Genomic DNA, 24,937 nt, shown 5'->3' with positions numbered 1-24,937 from the left:
CAGTATGACTTAGAATTCCGACACTGAGATGTGGCTTTGGAATCCCTCTCCCCCCCCCCCCCTGAACCCCATCTGACACTAAAATGTGGCTTAGACCCCCCGACCCCTCCATCCTCCCGTTACAATAATACTTATCCCCTGCACCTAAGAACGGTCTTAGTTCCCACAACGCATTTTATACTTTCCTCACATGTTCATCACAAGACACAGAAGAGCTCATTTCGTTCCACTTGCAACGGCCGAAGGTAACGTATGTGTCCACGACACACTTTCTGTACCTACATACAGTAGATGTTGCAAAACACTCCCCAATCACCTACAGAAAGCTGTATGTCATAACCCTCCACCAATGTAGAGCTTCCAGTAAGACGGAAATCATTTCATTTCCTTCCGATCGAAAAGGTTAGCAATAGCTTCTGTCGCTGCTTGCAGGATTCCGACTCGCTGAGCGACATGAGCGAGCAGCACTCCAAGGTCGCCTCCAGCAGAGCAGCCTCCCGAAACTTCTTCTCCTGAACCACAACGTCTTCACCGCCGCCGTTGTCGCCACCAACCCCCGCAGACGATTCAGGGTCTGCGTCTGCTCATCCTGACACAGGGAAAACAGAGGAGAGGGAGGACGTCTCTTGAGCCCGCTAGTCTTCGGCAGCATTGTATGCTGGGGTGTATATTTGTGCTTTTTGTAAACAGGTTTTCTTGGTATATAATTGGAACTGACGTGATTGGCTTCGTGCGTGTTGTTACTACTGAAGCCAAGAGGTTTACTTTGTGTCTGGTGGTGCTAATGAAGGTCGCTACTAGAGACTAGATCTAGCTACGAAAATTAAAACAGTGGCGGAAAAGATCCAAATCGAATCACAGCTTCCCAAGGCTAGTGGGAGCGGCGAGGACCCCTCTCCTCGAAAAGAATTTGCATATAGTGAAATAAGAACATAACAAACAGAAGCAAAACCAGAAGATAAATATATATATAGATATATCTACTTTTTTTTACCACTCTTTGTGTAGTTCGTCCACTCGCTCTCTGCTCTGGAGATAAGGGGGTGCAAAGCCAAAATCTAAAATGGCTACAACGCCATTATTTTAAGTAGTTTTTCTCCTTTAATTTTCAGAGGTGCTTTTGGACTTGGCCGACATAGAGTCACAGGCCATAGAGGAAGGTGGGGTGGCGTCCCCACCCCCTCTTGTGTTTCTTCTCCAACCTTGCGTGGTGAATATCTTCTCCTGAAGCAAAATAGGTCACAAATTGGCTTGAGAAATAAACTAGCATTTGCTCAAGGCAGCTTCATAATATTTATTTATTTTTGATGCAGCAGTTGATATATATATATACATATGTATCTATTTTTTCCTTTTTCATCTGTTTGCTATCATATATTAACTAAATGAGTGCTGAAGCCAGCACTTCATACTTTTATTATTTTGTGACCTATTTTGCTGACCCCCATATTATATATATATATATATATATATATATATATATATATATATATATATATATATATATTGTTAATTAAAGTTTATCTATATTTTGTACTTATAAATAATTGTTACTTTACCTTTTGATGTTCGGTGTAAAGTCAAAAACTTGTTACATTAGTTCACTGTAATTACTAATAGTATAATTTTAGAAAGCATTCATTGCCTGAAGATTACATCTGAGGCAGAAATGAAAGAAAGTCTCCTTACTTTCTTCAGAGAGAATGATTCTCTTTACTGTATTCTCCAGCCACTGAACTTTCAACTCTCTATTTTGAGTTGAACATCTTTCGTCATAGCTATTATGAAATGTAAATAGATTCCTTGTATATATATATATGTTTAACAACGATCATATGTCTGGCTGGTCCAAGCGAACTGTACTATCTTAGCCCACATCTCTTATGGCCACATGCTTGATGAGTTAGCCGGTCTGCGGTTATCCTTTCCTCATCAGACGCATCTTAAACTTACTTTTAAGGCCGTTTTTTTAAGGACAGAAGCCCTTTAGAACTTATCTAAACTTTGTTGACCAAGATAATTCAATAGATTGTGTACATTAAGAAGAGAAAAAAAGAGAATTTAAGGATTCAATGTATCAGTTTGATTACAATCATGGACCATCTTCTACTTGCCGGTGATCTAGCAATTGTGCCTCTAATTTAGGGTTGAACCTTTTTAATGTGAACCCCTTAGATTATCTGGTACCATAAGAGCAGTGGTGGGCGAGACTTCGGCTAATCTACGTCCGACAGTGTTTGACATCAATATCATATAACCGCGTAAAAAGAACAAAATATGGTGACTCCCCCATTTCTTCATAACTCTTCTAACCTGTATACAATATTCCCATTGAATTAAATCCGAGACTAGAATTTTGGGGTAACTTGCGATACATCGGAAGTTTCAAGTCTACGAGCCATTTATAAAGCATATATTTTATGGTGCCAGCATGTAGGTTGGGAGTTGGCACTGGCTCTTGCTAGATCGTGGTGCCTCAGTGCCGTTCTTCCTATGGAAACGTAGCATCAAAGTCAAAACTTGTTTTTCTTCTTTACTGTGTGCGTGTAATGGCCGCTTCATCCGGGAGAACGGAGCCAAGAAGGTTGAGATAGCATATAAGTGTCCAGCCCCCGTACTGTATAAACAAATAATAATCACTTTTGTGCCAAACAGAAGCACGTCCATTTCTTAGGGTCCAAACCAACTTCCGTCTCCATCTATGTAATATAATCATCCTTCCAAACAGGTGTTTTTAGTGCTGAACCTGTAATTTTCGTCGCCTGCTCTGATGCTCTTGAAGTTGTATTGATACGAAAGCTGTACAATGTAGGGTTATCAATACTAACGGCGGGAGGCCATCACAGCAGGGACCTCTGGACCTGCCCAAGCACATGTACCAGCTTGCTCCATTTTATTAATAAAGAATACATATTCGTCAAGCTACTTTCATTCGCTGCCAGATCCTTATTAACTGACTCAATCATTTTATGAAGTGGGTTTTGAATATCGCACCGAAGATGAATAAATAATGAATAAATTGATGAATTAAGCTCACTGATAAGAAGCAAATAATACTTTGGAACGAGAACATGCTGAGTGCAGTGTTAATACTCACCCCACAGCAACAGCATATCCACCATGGTCAGGATACACAATCCAGTGCCAGGATAATACATTGCTCATATAATGCCATGATACACAGTAAGTGTATCATGGTATTGTATGTGTAGTTAACTAAATATGTGTACTTCACTGTAAATATATACGAAGTGTAAACATTGTAAAGTCAGTGTATACACAATGTTGCCAAGAGTACACTCTACAGTACCGACATTCAAACCACACTGTAATCCCAGAATATACACTGTAGTGCCAGAACATACACTGTAGTGCCAGAACATACACTGTAGTGCCAGAACATACACTGTAGTGCCAGAACATACACTGTAGTGCCAGAACATACACTGTAGTGCCAGAACATACACTGTAGTGCCAGAACATACACTGCAGTGCCAGAACATACACCATAGTGCCAGAACATACACTGTAGTGCCAGAACATACACTGTAGTGCCAGAACATACACTGTAATGCCAGAACATACACCGCAGTGCCAGAACATACACCGTAGTGCCAGAACATACACCGCAGTGCCAGAACATACACTGTAGTGCCAGAACATACACTGTAATGCCAGAACATACACTGTAGTGCCAGAACATACACTGTAGTGCCAGAACATACACTGTAGTGCCAGAACATACACTGTAGTGCCAGAACATACACCGTAGTGCCAGAACATACACTGTAGTGCCAGAACATACACTGTAGTGCCAGAACATACACTGTAGTGCCAGAACATACACTGTAGTGCCAGAACATACACTGTAGTGCCAGAACATACACCGTAGTGCCAGAACATACACCGCAGTGCCAGAACATACACTGTAATGCCAGAACATACACTGTAGTGCCAGAACATACACTGTAGTGCCAGAACATACACTGTAGTGCCAGAACATACACTGTAGTGCCAGAACATACACCGCAGTGCCAGAACATACACCGCAGTGCCAGAACATACACTGTAATGCCAGAACATACACTGTAGTGCCAGAACATACACTGTAGTGCCAGAACATACACCGCAGTGCCAGAACATACACCGCAGTGCCAGAACATACACTGTAATGCCAGAACATACACTGTAGTGCCACGGTATACAAAACAATACCCTACTAATATTCTCCAACATTTATATTATTAATGAATTCAGAATGTTTTTTTACACAAATTAAGTTGAAAATGCGTACGTGTTATAAGAAAATATGACGAAAAATTTAAAAACCTAAATTTACCAAAACGTACCTAAATTGACCAACAATTCCTACAATAAATCTAACATATAAAATGCTAATCTTATGTTACTTTTATTTTATAATATAATAAGTTATGTTATTGTAGTTTTATGTTATGTTATTGTAGTTTTATGTTATGTTATTGTAGTTTTATGTTATGTTATTGTAGTTTTATGTTATGTTATTGTAGTTTTCTTATCATATTGTAGTTTTCCTCTGTCATATTGTTAGTGAATGTAGGCCCAGAATACTCATAATCTGAAATTGGGAATATACTAACTTTATACAGAAATATAACCAAAATTATATATCGAAATATAACCAAAACTTTGTAACGAAACGCAACCAACATTTATAACGAAATATAACCAAAATTTTATAACGAAATATAACCAAAATTTTATAACGAAACATAACCAAAATTTTATAATGAAACATGACAAATATTTTGAAATTAATATTTACCCAAAATTATCTAGATCTAGACGAGCTACAGTTATGTACATATTACAGAAAAATATATTATTCACCCACATACATATTGATAGTGAACGAAGCACTGTGTCACTGTTTAGATTACAGTGAAAAGATATTCAGTACGGTGTCATAGCATGCAGTATAGGATATACAATGGAGTATCAAGATAGATAGTAGACTGATACACAGTTCTCAAGCATGCATAACAGTGCCAGGGCCTAATCAGCAGTGCCAATAATTAATCAGCAGTGCCAATAATTAATCAACAGTGCCAGGGAATACTCAGCAGTGTAAGGGAATACTCAACAGTGCTCTGAAATAATCAGCAGTGCCAGTGAATACTTAGCAGTGTAAGGGAATACTCAACAGTGCCAAGAATTAATCAACGGTGCCAGGGAATACTTAACAGTGTAAGGGAATACTCAACAGTGCCAATAGATGCACTACAGTGTCAATGAATTTTGAACAGTGCCAAAGGGGATATTCAACACCGCCATGTAGTATTTGACTGTATTAAGGAGAACTCTACAGTGAACAGTGACATACAATATGGTACGGAGCTAATATAATACAGTGCTGATAAATAATGAAGCCGTCAGATAATAATGAACAGTGTCAGAAAATTAAAGCGCTACAATACCATGTAAAGCACTATAGTACTGTGTAGAGCACTATAGTACTATGTAGAGCACTATAGGACCATATAAAATACTATAGTACCACGTAGAGCACTATAGGATCATGTAGAGCACTATAGTACCATGTAGAGCACTATAGGACCATGTAGAGCACTATAGAACCATGTGGAGCCCTATAGTACCATGTAGAGCATTATAGGACTATGTAGAGCACTATAGTACCACATAGAGCACTATAGTACCATAAAGAGCACTATAGTACCATTTAGAGCATTACAGAACTAGAGAACTATAGCACCATATAGAGCACCATATAGAACTTACGTAGAGAACTATAGCACCATATAGAGCCCTATAGTACCATATAGAGCACTATAGTACCATGTAGAGCCTTATAGTACCATATAGAGCACTATAGTACCATATAGAGCTCTATAGTACCATGTAGAGCACTATAGTACCACGTAGAGCACTATAGTACCATGTAGAGCACTACAGTACCACGTAGAGCACTATAGTACCATGTAGAGCACTATATAACCATATCAAGATATAGAGAACTGTGCAATTGGAATTTACTGTATTATCCTGGAATGCAATACTGTACCCTATAATTATCCACCATACATGGAATTACCAACTGTACCATGGAATGAACTGCCGTACTGAGAACTTTAACCATCCATACAGTGAAATAAACCATGAAATTACTTTGTACCATATTATACGTGACAATGCCCTGTATTTCGCTGCAGTGTAGTACAGCACACTATAGTGCCAATAAATACATTATAGCGCCATGAAATACACTATAGTGTCGTGAAATACACTACAGTCACAAGAAATACACTACAGTCACAAGAAATACATTTCAGGGACTGTGGAAAGGCGTTTATCAATCAAACTCCTTGGGAACATACTTTTTTATTTAATATATATCATACAACAGGATACTACTGCACTTTTATAAATTAAAAAAGCATTATAAATAATATAAACCTATCAGTGGTCAATGTAAATTATTGAGTTTATTATGATTAATATAATAAAACTGTAATAAAAATAAATAAAAAATTAATAATAATAATAATAATAATAATAATAATAATAATAATAATATAATATTACAGCAATAATTATGATGATAATTGAAATTTCACGTCAATTAAAAAGAATTCATTAGTAAATTAAAACTGAAAAATTATCAGGCAAATTATCTAAGAAAATTTAACTAAAACTGAATTACACAAAAATATACCAAATTATTGAGCCAAATATTCATCCCAAGTACTGATATTAACAAATCAACAGCACTTATTGAATGTATTGTGCCTAAAACTCAATATAAATTATCTCGAACATTTAGGGTAGATTTGCTAAGGTTAGTTCCCTGTTTACTAGTTAGCTCTGCTACAACTAAACATATGTATGGTCAGCTTAGCGACTTGTACGTGATCCTGCATATTGTACTTCCTCATCTCCTCTATCCGTTACACCACTGAACACCCCATAATAAGAGAGGATCTCAGAGAAGCGCTGATGACTTCTAACTGAGATTCTAGGTCTCCATTGGGGTACCATTTGAGAAAGAAGGTCTATAGTCTCAGTTGGTGACCAGGGGCATGTCTCTGAGATTCTCTTTTATTGTGGGTGTTAAAAGGTCTTCAAGGCTCCGATGGCCCAAGTGAATGAAATGGTATTATCCACGTTCATATATATATATATATATATATATATATATATATATATATATATATATATATATATATATATATATATATATATATATATATATATCACTGGGGTGGTTAAACAGCACCGGGTACACGGATCAGAATTATGTGCCTACACATAGATCATGTTACAGGTACATTAGCTATGGTACATAGCATGTACTGCATGGTACAGTTTTCATAAGACGTGGTACGTATTACATGGTCTATGGTACAGAACTCGTAGTACACGGACCGTCATACATGATTCACGGTACAGAACGCCTAGTAGACGGAGTGTATTACATAATTCGTGGTACAGCATTCGGATTGCACTGTACTTACTACATGCTTCGTGATATACGGTACAATGTCACTCGTGAATGGTACATGGGTGGTACAGTACCTGCCCTGTGGTACCGCTCTGGTCACCCCGTGCAAACATTTAGTCAAATATTTAACACAAAAAGAGCGTAGCGTCTGGGACAAGGAGTCACATCAAACACTTCAACATCTAAAGCCCTGGTGATATATAATATCTATAACGTTTTAATCTAATATACACAATATCTTCAAGCTAATTATTGTTCTCGAGTTGAACAGCAGACGTACAAGAGTCAAGTTTTGTTGCTGTATCACTATTATTATTAATTATTATTATTATTATTATTTTATTGGTTTTGTTATTATTGCTATCATTATTAGTATAATTTCAACGTCTTTGGTTAAGTTATAAATGTTTAGTGGGTTATTAGAGTTTTGGTATTTACAGTGCATTTATAGACACAAACGCGCACAATTGAAAGGAGTTCTGTTATTGGTGCTGATGTCAGATCCCTTTGGAGCAAATGTCAGGACTGTCATCTTCTCATGCTTGGTGAGGGACGATTGCCGGGGGAGCCTGGTTGATGCGTTACGAGTTCCGACTTGGAAGATGGCTTGGTGAATACTTGGAGAGAGTGCTTGTGAAGTCTCTTGGTGCCTTCAGTATGTTTCTGTAGATAATGGGAATGGTCGCCTTGAATCACGGTTCCTTCCACTGGTGATTCGGTACTGAATCAGGAGAACTCAATAGCCCTGGTGCCTGTTGTCTCGTGGGGAAAGAATGGTGCTTGCTCTCTATCGAGGCGTGAAGGACGTTTCCTTGGCAAGAAAACAAGACATCTAGTAACAGCACTGTCTCCTCTGTTATGTAACTTGACTTAAGTATTAGTTTGTCTTACACTTGTACCATAAAACACCCAGCGGGATAGGACGAACTTACGTTTAGTGACGTTCTTCCTCCGGAACGTCATATTCACAGTACGTTTAGAGAACTTTGTACTGAGTGTGGCGTCATGTTCTGGAATATTAAGGAACGCAGGCCCTAGGGAATGGCTCACTACCCAGCTTACTATGTGGTACGCTGGGTATTAGTGGATCAAAAGTCAAATTACCTCCTGGTTGATGTATTTCGATATAAAAGTTTATTAAACTACGATAACTTGTTATGTTATCACAGGTTAAACATTATTATATATATTGGGATGTCTTCTTGATTGTTGTGTGATCGTTTAAGGTCGCCAGGGATTAATTCTTCCCCTCGCACGAGCGTCCTGGTGACCATAGTAACAGTGAGGTCGCGGACATGGCCACGACCCTCTCCTACTTGGCGGCGGCCGAGGTCATGCTAGCGGAGGACAGGTCAGTCGGGGTGAGGTCGTCGTCACTCTCTTGAGTCACGGTGAGCTCCTCTTCGTTGTCGTCTCGTCGCTGGGGGTCTGGTAGTTCCCTGGGCGCCGGCCGCTTTTCGGGGGACGTCGGCCGACTTCCGACCTGCCATTCAAACACATACTGATAAATTCCACGTCGAAATTATGTAAACATTGCAGCAGGAGGATCAGCATGCTTGTTGAGTGTATAATGAACCTCTTTTCTCTATTGGATGCAGATATGATGAAAGGAAAGTGGATTGATTTGTTTTAATTTAAGAAAAGAACATTAATTTGACGCTAAAAAAAAAACTCTGATCATCCACGGAGGCATTGGCACACACGTATACATAATCTCACACAAACACACATTTACACAGAAGCACACACACACACACACACACACACACACACACACACACACACACACACATACCTATCCAGTGAAGCCCACATCAAACGGATATCATCAGCGACATATACAAAGTCGGCCAACATAAGACCTTCCTCTGGAGACTTGTGTAAGGAATCATTTAGAGCCGTGTATACCACATATGTCAGAACAATGCTGGATAACGCAATTTCAGCGTGGAGTCCGTATCTAGGCAGTCACAATACGAAGTTGGAGAAGGTTCAAAGGTATGCCACCATACTTACAAGCAAGGCTGAAGGGTACGAGCTACGGAATAAGACTCTGGAATTTATTCTCACGTTACTAGAAGACGAAAAAATTAGGGGAAACATGATTACTACATACAAAATTCTCAAGGAAATTGATAAGGTAGATAATGACAGATTATTTAGCACGGGTGGTACTCAGCTTCCAGCACAGGTGGAAGCTGAGTACCCAAATGAGCCCCAGAAATATTAGAAACCATTGTTTTCCAGTCTGAGTATTTAACAAACGGAATGCATTAGACAGTAATGTGGTAGAGGAAGATACAGTTTTAAATGTATATATTACGAAGCCCAACAGTCTCAGGAATCTTTACACCAGTTAATTGACAGGATGAGAGGCGGGACCAAAGAGCACAAGCCCAACCCCCCACAAGCACCATTAGACGAGCACGCACACACACACCAACAAAACACCCCTCCCCTCCCCCCTATCTCTCTCCCGCCTCACCTGTGCTCCATGGAGGTGTAGGGGCAGGGGCAGGCGGGGCAGGAAGGGGTGGTCATGGAGGGGACCGTGTGAGAGGCAGGGGCACAGGCCGGGCCCCAGGCACCCCACGTGTTCCTCCCCGCCCCGCCACCGCAGGCTGGCCGCCGCAGCCGCCGCCGCCCCCAGGCTGAGGAAGCAAGCAAGCACTGGCGTCAGAGTCTTCTGGAGATATATATATATATATATATATATATATATATATATATATATATATATATATATATATATATATATATATATATATATATAATATATTATATATTATTATTATTATTATTATTATTTTTAATCAGAATTACCTAAAATACAATTATTATAGAATGTTATCATACTAATAATTACAGTAGTAATGGCAATAATATATATAACAACTGCTATTCTAACAATAATATCAATAATATTTAAGAAGTATAACAGGTGGTAATGATAACGATAGATGACGATATCAAGAGAAACATTAAACATGATATATTATCGGGTGGAATATAGAATATATCTGAAACCAAGACATGGACGGTGTATAGATGAGTGTGTGAATGAGTTTATTGGTGACTGGATGAATGGGTATGTTGATGAATAGGTGAGTAGACGAATAGGTGGCAGAATGAATATGGGTTCGATGGATGAATGTAAGGACAGATAGAGAGATGTTTATGAATAGATATCTAGATAGTGGATAGATAAGTGGATTAGGTAACCGGAAATAATATAAGATCGAGTGGACACAGCAACAATCGCCCCAGCAGGAGAGATACTCACCTGGTAGCGGCCGCCAGACGATCAGCCGTCGTCAGGTCTGTCGGCGGCGTCGGCGGGGAAGCCGGGCGAGGGGCGGAGCTGCCGGTCCGGTCCCCGCCCACCCCGGCCTCGGAGGCGGAGGTAGGCGGCAAGGGGAGGGGCGGCGAGGGCAGCGCCGAGGCCTGGCTCCGCCCACTAGGTGGGCTGGCCGGGCCGGGGGGCGGCGGAGGGGAGCGAGTGAGCCAGGCCGGTGGCGACAGCCCCAGATAGCGGAGTCGCCAGGCGTCCTGGACGAACTGCATCCGGGTTTGTTTACGCCACTTGGCTCGCCGGTTCTGGAACCATACCTGTAGGGCCAAGTGAGACAGATGATTGTAGAAGTAACAATAAAGTATAATGGGCTACGAGCATTGTATAAATCCCTATCTATTGGATAAACTACTTGCAGGTAATATATTAATACTAATGGAATCTAGTTTACATGGTGGGAAAGGGTTTTAATGAAGGGATTAGTGACTTTTCTGGCTCCCAAAAACCCGAGAGATGCCCCGTTCTCTCGCGACCAGCCCTATCCCCGTACCCGCATAACCAACAACAATCACAATCATATCAATCATCTTGTGTAGTATAAGTATAACAATAATTAATGATTATATTTTTATATTATATTATACGACGAATTATATTTTTAAATTATATTATACGAGGAATTATATTTTAAATTATATCATACAAGGACTGATATATTAATTTATACAGTACAATATTTACAGTGTACATATATTTTTAATTGTGTATTTATAGATATATTTTAATTATATTTTCACCAGATTCATTCATTCCAGCAGCAACAATATATATTATTATTATTATTTATAATATATATATATATATATATATATATATATATATATATATATATATATATATATATATATATATATATATATATATTGTACCTAGTAGCCAGAACGCAGTACTTGGCCTACTATGCAAGACGCGATTTGACTAATAAGCCAATTTTCTTGAATTTATATATTATTCTCATTTTTTCTTATGAAATGATAAAGCTATTCATTTCACAATATATGAGTAATGTGTTTTTTATTTGAGTTAAAACTAATGTAGATATATGACCGAACCTAACCAACCCTACCTAACCTAACCTAACCTATCTTAACCTAACCTAAACTAACATAGTTGAGTCAATAATTTATGTTCTTAATATAATATAATATTAATTCAAATAAACTAGATACAATTTATTGCAAATAAAGTCACTCGGCCTATTAGGCAAATCGGGCCTTGCATAGTAGGCCGAGAAGTGCGTTCTGGCTACTAGGTACGACATATATATATATATATAACTGAAAACTCACACCCCAGAAGTGACTCGAACCCATACTCCCACAACTGGTATGTACAGGGACGCCTTAATCCGCTTGACCATCACGACCGGACATAAGGAAGTGATAGCCGAGGCTATATGAACCACTTCCCCGCCGGCACTCGGATGGTAATCTTGGGCATAGCATTTTATCAAATCACCTCATTCTTTGGGGCACACGTGAGGAACACAAATGCAAACAAGCCTGAATGGTCCCCAGGACTATATACAACTGAAAACTCACACCCCAGAAGTGACTCGAACCCATACTCCCACAACTGGTATGTACAGGGACGCCTTAATCCGCTTGACCATCACGACCGGACATAAGGAAGTGATAGCCGAGGCTATATGAACCACTTCCCCGCCGGCACTCGGATGGTAATCTTGGGCATAGCATTTTATCAAATCACCTCATTCTTTGGGGCACACGTGAGGAACACAAATGCAAACAAGCCTGAATGGTCCCCAGGACTATATACAACTGAAAACTCACACCCCAGAAGTGACTCGAACCCATACTCCCACAACTGGTATGTACAGGGACGCCTTAATCCGCTTGACCATCACGACCGGACATAAGGAAGTGATAGCCGAGGCTATATGAACCACTTCCCCGCCGGCACTCGGATGGTAATCTTGGGCATAGCATTTTATCAAATCACCTCATTCTTTGGGGCACACGTGAGGAACACAAATGCAAACAAGCCTGAATGGTCCCCAGGACTATATACAACTGAAAACTCACACCCCAGAAGTGACTCGAACCCATACTCCCACAACTGGTATGTACAGGGACGCCTTAATCCGCTTGACCATCACGACCGGACATAAGGAAGTGATAGCCGAGGCTATATGAACCACTTCCCCGCCGGCACTCGGATGGTAATCTTGGGCATAGCATTTTATCAAATCACCTCATTCTTTGGGGCACACGTGAGGAACACAAATGCAAACAAGCCTGAATGGTCCCCAGGACTATATACAACTGAAAACTCACACCCCAGAAGTGACTCGAACCCATACTCCCACAACTGGTATGTACAGGGACGCCTTAATCCGCTTGACCATCACGACCGGACATAAGGAAGTGATAGCCGAGGCTATATGAACCACTTCCCCGCCGGCACTCGGATGGTAATCTTGGGCATAGCATTTTATCAAATCACCTCATTCTTTGGCTATCACTTCCTTATGTCCGGTCGTGATGGTCAAGCGGATTAAGGCGTCCCTGTACATACCAGTTGTGGGAGTATGGGTTCGAGTCACTTCTGGGGTGTGAGTTTTCAGTTGTATATAGTCCTGGGGACCATTCAGGCTTGTTTGCATTTGTGTTCCTCACGTGTGCCCCAAAGAATGAGGTGATTTGATAAAATGCTATGCCCAAGATTACCATCCGAGTGCCGGCGGGGAAGTGGTTCATATAGCCTCGGCTATCACTTCCTTATGTCCGGTCGTGATGGTCAAGCGGATTAAGGCGTCCCTGTACATACCAGTTGTGGGAGTATGGGTTCGAGTCACTTCTGGGGTGTGAGTTTTCAGTTGTATATAGTCCTGGGGACCATTCAGGCTTGTTTGCATTTGTGTTCCTCACGTGTGCCCCAAAGAATGAGGTGATTTGATAAAATGCTATGCCCAAGATTACCATCCGAGTGCCGGCGGGGAAGTGGTTCATATAGCCTCGGCTATCACTTCCTTATGTCCGGTCGTGATGGTCAAGCGGATTAAGGCGTCCCTGTACATACCAGTTGTGGGAGTATGGGTTCGAGTCACTTCTGGGGTGTGAGTTTTCAGTTGTATATAGTCCTGGGGACCATTCAGGCTTGTTTGCATTTGTGTTCCTCACGTGTGCCCCAAAGAATGAGGTGATTTGATAAAATGCTATGCCCAAGATTACCATCCGAGTGCCGGCGGGGAAGTGGTTCATATAGCCTCGGCTATCACTTCCTTATGTCCGGTCGTGATGGTCAAGCGGATTAAGGCGTCCCTGTACATACCAGTTGTGGGAGTATGGGTTCGAGTCACTTCTGGGGTGTGAGTTTTCAGTTGTATATAGTCCTGGGGACCATTCAGGCTTGTTTGCATTTGTGTTCCTCACGTGTGCCCCAAAGAATGAGGTGATTTGATAAAATGCTATGCCCAAGATTACCATCCGAGTGCCGGCGGGGAAGTGGTTCATATAGCCTCGGCTATCACTTCCTTATGTCCGGTCGTGATGGTCAAGCGGATTAAGGCGTCCCTGTACATACCAGTTGTGGGAGTATGGGTTCGAGTCACTTCTGGGGTGTGAGTTTTCAGTTGTATATAGTCCTGGGGACCATTCAGGCTTGTTTGCATTTGTGTTCCTCACGTGTGCCCCAAAGAATGAGGTGATTTGATAAAATGCTATGCCCAAGATTACCATCCGAGTGCCGGCGGGGAAGTGGTTCATATAGCCTCGGCTATCACTTCCTTATGTCCGGTCGTGATGGTCAAGCGGATTAAGGCGTCCCTGTACATACCAGTTGTGGGAGTATGGGTTCGAGTCACTTCTGGGGTGTGAGTTTTCAGTTGTATATAGTCCTGGGGACCATTCAGGCTTGTTTGCATTTGTGTTCCTCACGTGTGCCCCAAAGAATGAGGTGATTTGATAAAATGCTATGCCCAAGATTACCATCCGAGTGCCGGCGGGGAAGTGGTTCATATAGCCTCGGCTATCACTTCCTTATGTCCGGTCGTGATGGTCAAGCGGATTAAGGCGTCCCTGTACATACCAGTTGTGGGAGTATGGGTTCGAGTCACTTCTGGGGTGTGAGTTTTCAGTTGTATATAGTCCTGGGGACCATTCAGGCTTGTTTGCATATATATATATATATATATAAGTCCAAGGTAGCTAGACCTATGCGGGATGCGGGAGAAATAGGTCATAAAGAATAGAAGAATTCCAGCTAGTTACAGGTGGAAAAGGAAAAGAAATGAAGTATATATATATATATATATATATATATATATATACATTCATTTCTTTTCCTTTTCCACCTGTAACTAGCTGGAATTCTTCTATTCTTTATGACCTATTTCTCCCGCATAGGTCTAGCTACCTTGGACTTCGCATAGGCCTAGCTTCCCGTCCTTTTTATCATCCCTCACCCCCATCTCCCTACACATTCTCTCCAACCTCGGACAAGCAGACATTTCAGTGTAGATGTAAAGGAAATCATGAACAGGAGGGCATAACGTCAACACTCTACGGACGTCACGTACCACATTTCACTTCCGAATTTATTAATATCGCTCGGGGTGCTGGATTACAGGCTACATTTCTTCACGCATTAAACATAGACCTACCCCGACCAGCCTATGTATGTCCCGTACCCCAGAAATTTTTTCCGAGAAATGTGAGTGAGGTTAGGCCAAAGTATCTGAGTGTCTGATCTTCAACTTTGGACACACAAATTCTTAAATATATATCATGTAATCTTGTTCAATAAATTTCCCTATATAATTATAATAGGGATATAATTATTTATATCACCCTAAACTCTATATATATATATATATATATATATATATATATATATATATATATATATATATATATATATATATATATATATATATATATATATATATAAGATCTGTCATAAAATATTTCTAAATTGGCAATAAAACATATTGAAAAAGAATCCATTAAAATAATTAGGTAATCTTATATTACTGTCAAAGGCTAGGGAATGGGGTGCCAGTGAGGTCACGTCTCTGTAAATTAAGCTTGTTCTTATCACCAAAAGTTACAAGCTACAAGATAAGAAAATTAACTCATGACGATCTGTAGAAAGTTTTCCAACAATTTATATTTTAAGTGAAGTTTAAAGGTAAATTGTTTTTATAATTAGCAAGTGGTTATCTGAAGAACCGGAACCTATAATTATTGCTATATAACTATATAGCAATATATATAACTATATAGCAACCCGTGTTAAATGGGAGTACACACACACACACACACACACACACACACACACACACACACACACACACACACACACACACAGGGGTCTGGTAGCTGAGTGGACAGCGCGCAGGACTCGTAATTCTGTAGCCCGGGTTCAATTCCTGGACCATGCAGAAACAAATGAGCAAAGTTTCTTTCACACCTATGCCTCTGTTACCGAGCAGTAAATAGGCACCAAGGACTTAGCCAGCTGTTGCGGGCTGCTTCCTGTGTGTGTGTGTGTGTGTGTGTGTGTGTGTGTGTGTGTGTGTGTGTGTGTGTGTGTGTGTGTGTGTGTGTGTGTGTGTGAGTGTGTCTGTGTGTGTGAAAAAAATAGTTAGTAATAGTTGATTGAGAGTTGAGAGGCGGGCCGAAAGAGCAGAGCTCAACCCCCGCAAGCACAACTAGGTGAATACACAACATTTATCTCTCCATAGATTCCAACTCATAATTTCCCATCCAGTCTCCCTCCTCTTATCTCATTCATAGCTCCTTGCCCATCTCTCCCTTCTCTTCTAGCCCCTCTCTCATCGTCGTCCATAGCCCCTAACCAGTTACCTTTCAACACTTACCAAACGGATTTCCTCTCCCTCTCGCCCCCACCACTAACTCACCACTATCCCATCACTAACCAGCCCTTAATCCACCACTAACCCGCCCCCCTAACCCACCACTATCCATGAGAACCCACTAAGTCACTTTCTACCCCTCCATCCCCATTCTCTGGCATTTCCTTCCTGACTCTCTCTCGCCTACAGTCTTGTCTCCTTCCAATTCTCTTCCCCCGCTTCCCTTATCCTTCCAGCATCCTCTGCCCTTGCTACCTCCTCCCTATCCTCTGCCCCTTGCTACCTCCTCCCCATCCTCTGCCCCTTGCTGCCTCCTCCCCATCCTCTGCCCATCCCCACTTCCCTTCCCGGGCACCGTGAAAAGAGCGCCGCGCTGTGAGAGAAGCTTCGCTAAATTAAATTGGTTGAGGTGAGAGAATGCAAGACTAAGTTTTACCAGATTATTAAAATTTCCTTTGTTGAAATCTACGCGAGTTTCTTTAGTAAATGTGAGTGTGTTATTGTGAGGAGTTGGGGGAGGGGAAGGATGAGGGGACATGTCAAGGGGGGGGGGTGGAGGTCGTGGAAGCGGGGGGGTCGTGGTGAGTCGTGGAGGAGGGGAATGTTAGGGAGGGGTAATGTAGAGAGGGGGGAGGGGTTGGCGAGGAGGGGCAAGGGGTGGGTTCAAGGACGAATGGAGGGTGAGAGCAATGTGTGTGTGGTGAGGGGGAGGGGTGTAGTTATCTCTGATTGTCAATGGTTGAGCTTCAGCTCCTGGGCCTACCGTCATTCACCTTTCTTTGACTGGCACCTAAGTATTTATATAATCTACGTATTGGATTTATACCGTTAAAGGAGATCAGATACATTATATATATATATATATATATATATATATATATATATATATATATATATATATATATATATATATATATAACTGAAAACTCACACCCCAGAAGTGACTCGAACCCATACTCCCAGGAGCAACGCAACTGGTATGTACAAGACGCCTTAATCCACTTTGACCATCACGACCGGACATAATGAGGTGATAGCCGAACCCATACTCCTGGGAGTATGGGTTCGAGTCACTTCTGGGGTGTCAGTTTTCAGTTGCATATTGTCCTGGGGACCATTCAGGCTTGTTCGCATTTGTGTTCCTCACGTGTGCCCCAAAGAATGAGGTGATTTGGTAAAATGCTATGCCCAAGATTACTATCCGAGTGCCGGCGGTGGGGTGGTTCAAATAGCCTCGGCTATCACCTCATTATGTCCGGTCGTGATGGTCAAGTGGAATTAAGGCGTCTTGTACATACCAGTTGCGTTGCTCCTGGGAGTATGGGTTCGAGTCACTTCTGGGGTGTGAGTTTTCAGTTGCATATTGTCCTGGGGACCATTCAGGCTTGTTCGCATTTGTGTTCCTCACGTGTGCCCCAAAGAATGAGGTGATTTGGTAAAATGCTATGCCCAAGATTACTATCCGAGTGCCGGCGGTGGGGTGGTTCAAATAGCCTCGGCTATCACCTCATTATGTCCGGTCGTGATGGTCAAGTGGATTAAGGCGTCTTGTACATACCAGTTGCGTTGCTCCTGGGAGTATGGGTTCGAGTCACTTCTGGGGTGTGAGTTTGCAGTTGCATATTGTCCTGGGGACCATTCAGGCTTGTTCGCATATATATATATATATATATATATATATATATATATATATATATATATATATATATATATAATATATATATATATATATATATATATATATATATATATATATAGTGTGTATATAGAGACTCCTATAGTGTATATATAGAGACTCCTTGACTGTCTCTTCTTAACGATCATGTTCGTGGTAGTGTGTGTGTGTGTATGTGTGTTCGTGTGTGTGTGTGTGTGTGTGTGTGTGTGTGTGTGTGTGTGTGTGTGTGTGTGTGTGTGTGTGTGTGTGTATGTGTGTGTGTGTGTGTATGTGTGTGTATGTGTGTGTATGTGTGTGTGTGAGTGTGCTGCTGTTTGCATTTAATTGCCAGTGCTGACCAAACAACCCATCCCATTTGGGGCCTTTGGGACTTTTGATTTGCGCTGTGTCAACCCATCTTACTTGCGCAGGCGGTAGGTGATATTACTGGATGTGTGGATAGGGATAGTAAACCATATCATGCCAGCAAAGCTATGGAAACCCGACCTGGGATCATTTGCCACAACGGCTGGGTTATATCCTGGATCCCTCCTTCGTACTGCGCCTTTCTACCAAGCCTCATTCTTATTTACCTTCTGCATCTCTAAACCTTCATGGAATTTTTGTCCGGTTTCAACTCTGAGGAGTTCTAGATGTGATTCGTTCGATAATATTCCTCTGTTAGATGTGAGAAAATTTCCATCCGATTGAAGCTGTTTCATCATTTGTCATTAGCCGCTGCATACAAGATGAAACTCGTGTATTTAACTGAATCAAATCACACTTAAAACGTCAAAACTCCTGGAACGAATTTCCATCCTGTATGGAATATTTTGTATTATATTTTAGTTTTCATGAGATACTAGAAGGACGTGTATTTTCTAAATTCCTTCTCGGCATCATAAAATGCCTTCTAGGGCCCTGTAAGACATCATAGGAATCTGAAATGCTCTGATGGCATATGAGGTGCCTCTTGGTGTCTGGAAAGATTTCCTCAATTCTCGAAGGATTTCTTAAGTTTAAGAGCCATAGAAGGCTCTTAAAGATCTTCTAAACATTTTATTGGATGTTTAAGCTACTATAAGGCCTCCCAGACTCTCGAGAACCCTCTTAGGTTCTCAAAACAACTGTTAGGTTAGCAAAAACGATTCCCAGTCATATGATAAATTTAGTGGCTTTTAGCAGACACAAAGTTTCCTAGAAGGCGCTTGATAGGCTCACAAAACACATCTGTGATATTTAAGACTTGACCTAAGAATTAAAGAAGACCTTGGTAGAGGTGTAGGATACCTTACATGATTCCTTCATCCCCTTTGGTATGTTACGCTTGGCAGTTCTTCAAATAAAACTGTTGGGACATAATGTGTATATTATTAGTCTTTTCTGATCTTAGAAGATCTATTGAAATTATTTGACCCCCTTAAAAGAAATCTTACGAGTTTTGAAGCCCTTAAAATAAATCTTACTAGTTTTGAAGCCCTTAAAAGAACTCTTACGAGTTTTAAAGCCCTTAAAAGAAATCTTACGAGTTTTGAAGCCCTTAAAATAAATCTTACGAGTTTTGAAGCCCTTAAAATAAATCTTACGAGTTTTGAAGCCCTTAAAAGAACTCTTACGAGTTTTAAAGCCCTTAAAAGAAATCTTACGAGTTTTGAAGTCCTTAAAAGAAATCTTACGAGTTTTGAAGCCCCTTAAAATAACAGTTAAATTAATTCCAAGATCTCGATACATTAGGTTATCCTAGATTTTACTGGGAGAACTAGAATTATTCCGGCCCAAAGCGTACTTCCTGAAGGACCCCGAGAGGTGTCTTACCTGCACACGTGCCTCTGACAGGTTGATCCTGCAGGCGACCTCCTCCCTCAGGAAGACGTCTGGGTAGTGGGTTCTCTGGAAGAGCGCCTCCAGCTCGCTCAGCTGCTGCGCTGTGAAGGTGGTCCGGTTTCGACGCTGTTGAGAATACAGAACACTGGATTACTACAGAGGCTGAGAGGTTGGCATACAGTTATTGATAATGGTGATTATGATGGTGGGAATAATGGTGTTGACGGTGGTGATAATAGTAATGAGAGTGTTGATAATAATATTGACAAACTAATGAAAACACAAAGGAACATTAACAATCATTGAAGAAATATCACAATCGACTTGAGAATGGTCCAAGCCGGACCGAAACGTCGTCGTCTCTTCAATTTCTAGTGTGTGGTTTGGTCAACAAAGAAACATTCTCATACAAATTATTGCCATTAACATTAGTTGTAATTATATTACAATATTTTAGTTTCTAATTATCAAAATTATTACTATTACACTTATTACTTATTGCATCCTAACACCCCACAACCCAGACAAGGCTGCGCTTCGCCCAGACAGCATTACAATATACCCATGAAAGAGGGATAAACAGCTGGGGTGAGACTACACATGTGTAGCCACCCTGACTGACACCTATATACACTTCGGTGCTGATCAGGCAGGTGGTGCAGCCAACCACATAGGAAAGACCAAAATCAAACAAGTACAGGCTACTGGAAGTCGGTACACCTTTCTTCCAGTAGCATTCGAGACTTTATAAATGCCTGGGGTAGGAGCGCCTTACGATCTGTCAAAGAATTGGGTTCCAGTCTCGTTGACACTATTAGAGACCCAATGAGCTGCGAGGTTTTTGTTCCAGCACCAGTGTGTGGCGATCCAGAGGAAAAACGCCTGCTGTGTCCTTGGTTCGTGTCCGTAAACAGAGGAACTCCAAGAGATCCGCAACTTTTAACCTTTCATTGTATTCACAGATGTATAACTTGTATCTTTTAAATATCTAATAAGGCAAAACAAACACAAAAAGAAGGATGAGGGGGGGGGGGAGTGTGCTAGGGAAAAAAACAAAAACACTGCATTGTAGGGGACCTAAATATCCCCTCTAATGTATTGTGTGCATTAGTTCCAAGGCTATTGGTCCCCTTTTTCCAACCAGGTGTTAATCCCCCCATCCCCCGCCCCAAATATATATATATATATATATATATATATATATATATATATATATATATATATATATATATATATATATATATATATGCGAAAACCCACATGTGAAAAATAGAAAATGCTAAACGTGTTTTCGGCTCAATTCGCCTTGATCAGAGCATTTTAGAATTAATTCTTACTATGCGAACAAGCCTGAATGGTTGTGTTGCTCACGTGGCCCCACAAAGTGAAGTGATTCGATACAATAACTATGCCCAAGATTACCATCAAAGTGCCATCGGGATGATCGGCAAATAGACCCGGCTACCATCATCTTTTGTACGGTCACTGATGGTCGAGTGGTTATGGTCTCCTGTACACCAGTTGCATAGTGCTCCTGGCAGTATGGGTTCGAGTCACTTCTGGGGTGTGGAGTTTTCTTCTATATATATATATATATATATATATTATATATATATAATATATATATATATATATATATATATATATATATATATATAATATATATATATATATTATATATATATATATATATAAACAACGCCCACTTAATCGACAGATATAGCGACAACAGAAAACTGGACATCAGCGAGGCCCTATTCATCAAGCCACGTATCAATAGCCAACTAGCAACAAATTACGCTCTGTCAGCTTCCAGAACACGAGTGATTGATGAAGCTTAAGGCACCCAAGAGGTGACACGGGCACGAATAGCCCGTAATCCCAGAACACGATGGAACATGAAACATGCTTCTACTCTTCAAGCAAACAGGAGCATGACAAGATTCAATGGACCTATAAGCGAGGAGCTTCACCTTAACCTGATCCCCTTCACCTTATCACCTTCCCCTCATCCTCAGATACATATCATGCAGCAAGAAGCTTTATAATCATTCGAACTCTACCCTTGACAAGGTTAACGAGAGTTAACGAAGCGCATCTCTTAGCGTCAGGGGCAAATAAACCTGTAAAAATTAACTTAGGCGAGTTAATTTTTCAACTACCTTCTCAAGTGAAGAAACATTTAATGAAAATAGAGAAGATTCGCGCAAGAATAATTAATATCACTTTTTCAGTTATATTCAACACTATATGCCTACAGGAAAAACTATATCAATGTGTACATTATATATCTACAAACTATGCTAGTTACTAATTACTGCAACTCTAACAACCTAGTTAGCCAGTTTACCTGCCTATTAATCTAGCCTTATGCTCCGTTATATGTAATGGTATAATACAATAAAGTAGATACAATGTAATTAACAGGATAGTGTTATATGGAGAGATTAACAGGATAATGATGTGTTAACAGGATGGAGTTAAGAGGATTAGTGTTGTATGGAGATATATGATGAGATTAACATGTGTATAATGAACCTAACACCTATATAATAAGCTTAACACGTATAATGAGTTTATCACCTTCATAATGAGCATATTTGTATATCTGATGTACGTACAATGAGTGAACTTACCACCTATATAATGAACTTAACATCTGTATAATGGTTCCTTAAACCTGTATGATGAGCCTAACACTTATATATATGGAGCTGAACTCGTGCATAATGAGCTTAACATCTGAATAATCAGCTTAATACCTGTATTATGAACAAAACACCTGCTTAATGAAGAAATTACAGTTACAACCTCGATTATAAAATAATTGTAACATTTGTTCATTACTTGTTGTTCATTATAGGTAATCCAAGAGCATGGGACAGCAAGTCTAACACAACAAACATCCCCAACTGTACAATGAGTGGACATTGACTCACCTGTCTGCGTCGCCCGAACATGTACTCATCCATGAGTATTTCGGTGGGTAGAGGGGGTAGGCCAGCCCCAAGCCCCCCAGCACCTCCTAGGTACCCTCCCGCCATGCTGCTGCTTAAGCCGAATATGGTGGTGGTAGTGGTTGTGATGGGGGTTGGGATAGTGGTTGTGGTGGTGTATGGGGGGATGGGAGAGTGGGGGGGTTTAGGGGGGAGGCTTGATGGGGGTGGAGTCGCCGGTAATTGTCGTGGAAGCGTTCGTACAGGTCGTGCTGGTGGTGACAGTGAGGAGGGTGACTGTTGGTGATGGTGACAGTGAGGAGGGTGACTGTTGGTGATGGTGTCACTGACCGGTGCTGTCAACGCCCCCAAGGGGCAGAAAACGGAATCGAATGTAGCATTGGGGGTCTATACTGGACCTAGCATCGCTATAGATCTTTTGGTTTGGCGTGGAGCGCGTCCTTCTGCTTGACGATAGCGGTAGCAACGCGTCTGGAGGCGGATATATTTATTGTACTTGCGGCAGGCAAGTTGTCAGAAGATATCAGATATCCTTCAGAGGGACTCTTCAAGAAGTGACCCTCAAGGTCAAATTCAAGGAGGAGGAGGTACGTGCACCTTCAAGTTATTACATCAGCATGTGTGTATTGGTTGTGATTATCAACATGTGATCACCTGTTACCTGAAGGAGGCTTCTGACTAGGAACCTGAAGAAGTGATGGGGCAGTGAAGACCAGCCGAGGATAACCTAGGGCTTTTTAAGTGACAACACAAAGCCTAATTATTGATCTTGTCTGATGTTTGTGCTTTCTGGTAGTCAGTCGTCAAGGTCACTGAACATGCCCCTGGTGACAGCATCTGCTGCTTCCTCTGGTGTCGAGTATACTAAGAAGAATATTCATTTAAACCCCTGTAACTTCTTCCAATTCAGGCACAAAAACGTGCTTAATTTTCCCTTTTTTTCAATATTTTCTTCACTTTCCGTGTCTTCTCTCTGGAGGATAATTAAGCACTAGAGGCGTGTATCCTCAGCACCACAGTCTGGAGCACGTGAGGCAGTGTGCTCGCACCAGCTCCCTCTCCTGCGGCTTCAAGCAACGTGGATAATATCGAATTTATATCCCTAGATGCATTCTTCCCCGTGTCGGCGTTGGTCCAGACATCGATGCTGTCTTCCTGTCACTGTAGTCTTGTATAGGAGGAGCTTTCAGCGTCCCGGCGCTTGTTTACTCAACGACCCACCAACTTGCACACTGCCAGGACGAGTGTAATTAGGAAATAATAATGACAGCAGTTATGACCAAGGGATTTATAGAACGCAGGAGACAAGGCGTGCGCACGCATTCTCGCTCCGCCCATCGGTCAGCAGCCAATCAGCAAGCGGGAAGTGGCACCTCGCGTCGAGTTGCCACATAATCCTTGCTACATTTTTCCCTTCTATTTACCGACATTCAACACCAACGTATACCTATCACAAATTCAAAATATAAAACTCATAACACACGCTTAAAAAAATCTAGAAACTAAATTAGAAATCGCTATACGTGGACAAAACGTTAAATATATGTATGTTCATACTGTTTAGGTGTGTATTCCCCTCGTAGGCGTTGAGAGGCAAGCCCGCCCATGTCGCTCATGGCAAGAGAGGGGAGAGTTGCTTGTCACAACACCGCGTTCTGTTACCTCTTTTTTTATCAGTACATTAAGACATTAATTAACATCTTGGATCCCCCTTGATTAGTATATTACATCCTCTTTCATGTTAACGTAAATGATATGCTTATTTTTTCTCCTAATTTGCAAGTAGATATCATCTGTTAATCATCTTTGA

General features: G+C 41.1%; 2 protein-coding genes across 2 annotated transcripts in view; one reads left to right on the top strand and one right to left on the bottom strand.

The window, feature by feature from the left end:
• The window catches only part of LOC123766198 (mucin-17), a 127,422-nt gene extending 124,501 nt beyond the window's left edge, over window positions 1-2,921 (top strand). Inside the window, 1 exon segment of the mRNA XM_069321188.1 lies at window positions 433-2,921. Within this exon segment, the coding sequence (XP_069177289.1) occupies window positions 433-516 (84 nt within the window). The 3' untranslated portion in view covers window positions 517-2,921.
• Window positions 2,922-8,239: 5,318 nt separating this feature from the next.
• LOC123766292 (homeobox protein MIXL1) lies at window positions 8,240-23,214 on the bottom strand. Its single transcript, XM_045755362.2, has 5 exons — window positions 23,110-23,214; window positions 20,162-20,296; window positions 10,782-11,107; window positions 9,984-10,149; window positions 8,240-8,981 (listed from the first exon to the last, which is right to left on the bottom strand). The coding sequence occupies exons 1-5, from the start codon at window positions 23,212-23,214 to the stop codon at window positions 8,811-8,813; spliced, it is 903 nt and encodes a 300-aa protein (XP_045611318.2). The 3' UTR covers window positions 8,240-8,810.
• Window positions 23,215-24,937: the final 1,723 nt, after the last annotated feature.

Source organism: Procambarus clarkii, chromosome 9 (genome assembly GCF_040958095.1).
Source record: "Procambarus clarkii isolate CNS0578487 chromosome 9, FALCON_Pclarkii_2.0, whole genome shotgun sequence".
NCBI classification, from domain to species: Eukaryota; Metazoa; Arthropoda; class Malacostraca; order Decapoda; family Cambaridae; genus Procambarus; species Procambarus clarkii.
Note: the sequence above shows the minus strand (reverse complement) of the source record. Positions and strands in the feature narration are given on the sequence as shown.

Bases quoted from the DNA above. Each gene is read 5' to 3' on its own strand.
- LOC123766292 (XM_045755362.2), bottom strand. From the start codon at position 23,214: ATGGCGGGAGGGTACCTAGGAGGTGCTGGGGGGCTTGGGGCTGGCCTA. The intron at 10,150-10,781 runs GTGAGTATCTCT...TTGCTTCCTCAG, and splicing joins CGTCTGGCGGCCGCTACCAG to CCTGGGGGCGGCGGCGGCTG. The intron at 8,982-9,983 runs GTGAGGCGGGAG...TTTGAATGGCAG, and splicing joins TACACCTCCATGGAGCACAG to GTCGGAAGTCGGCCGACGTC.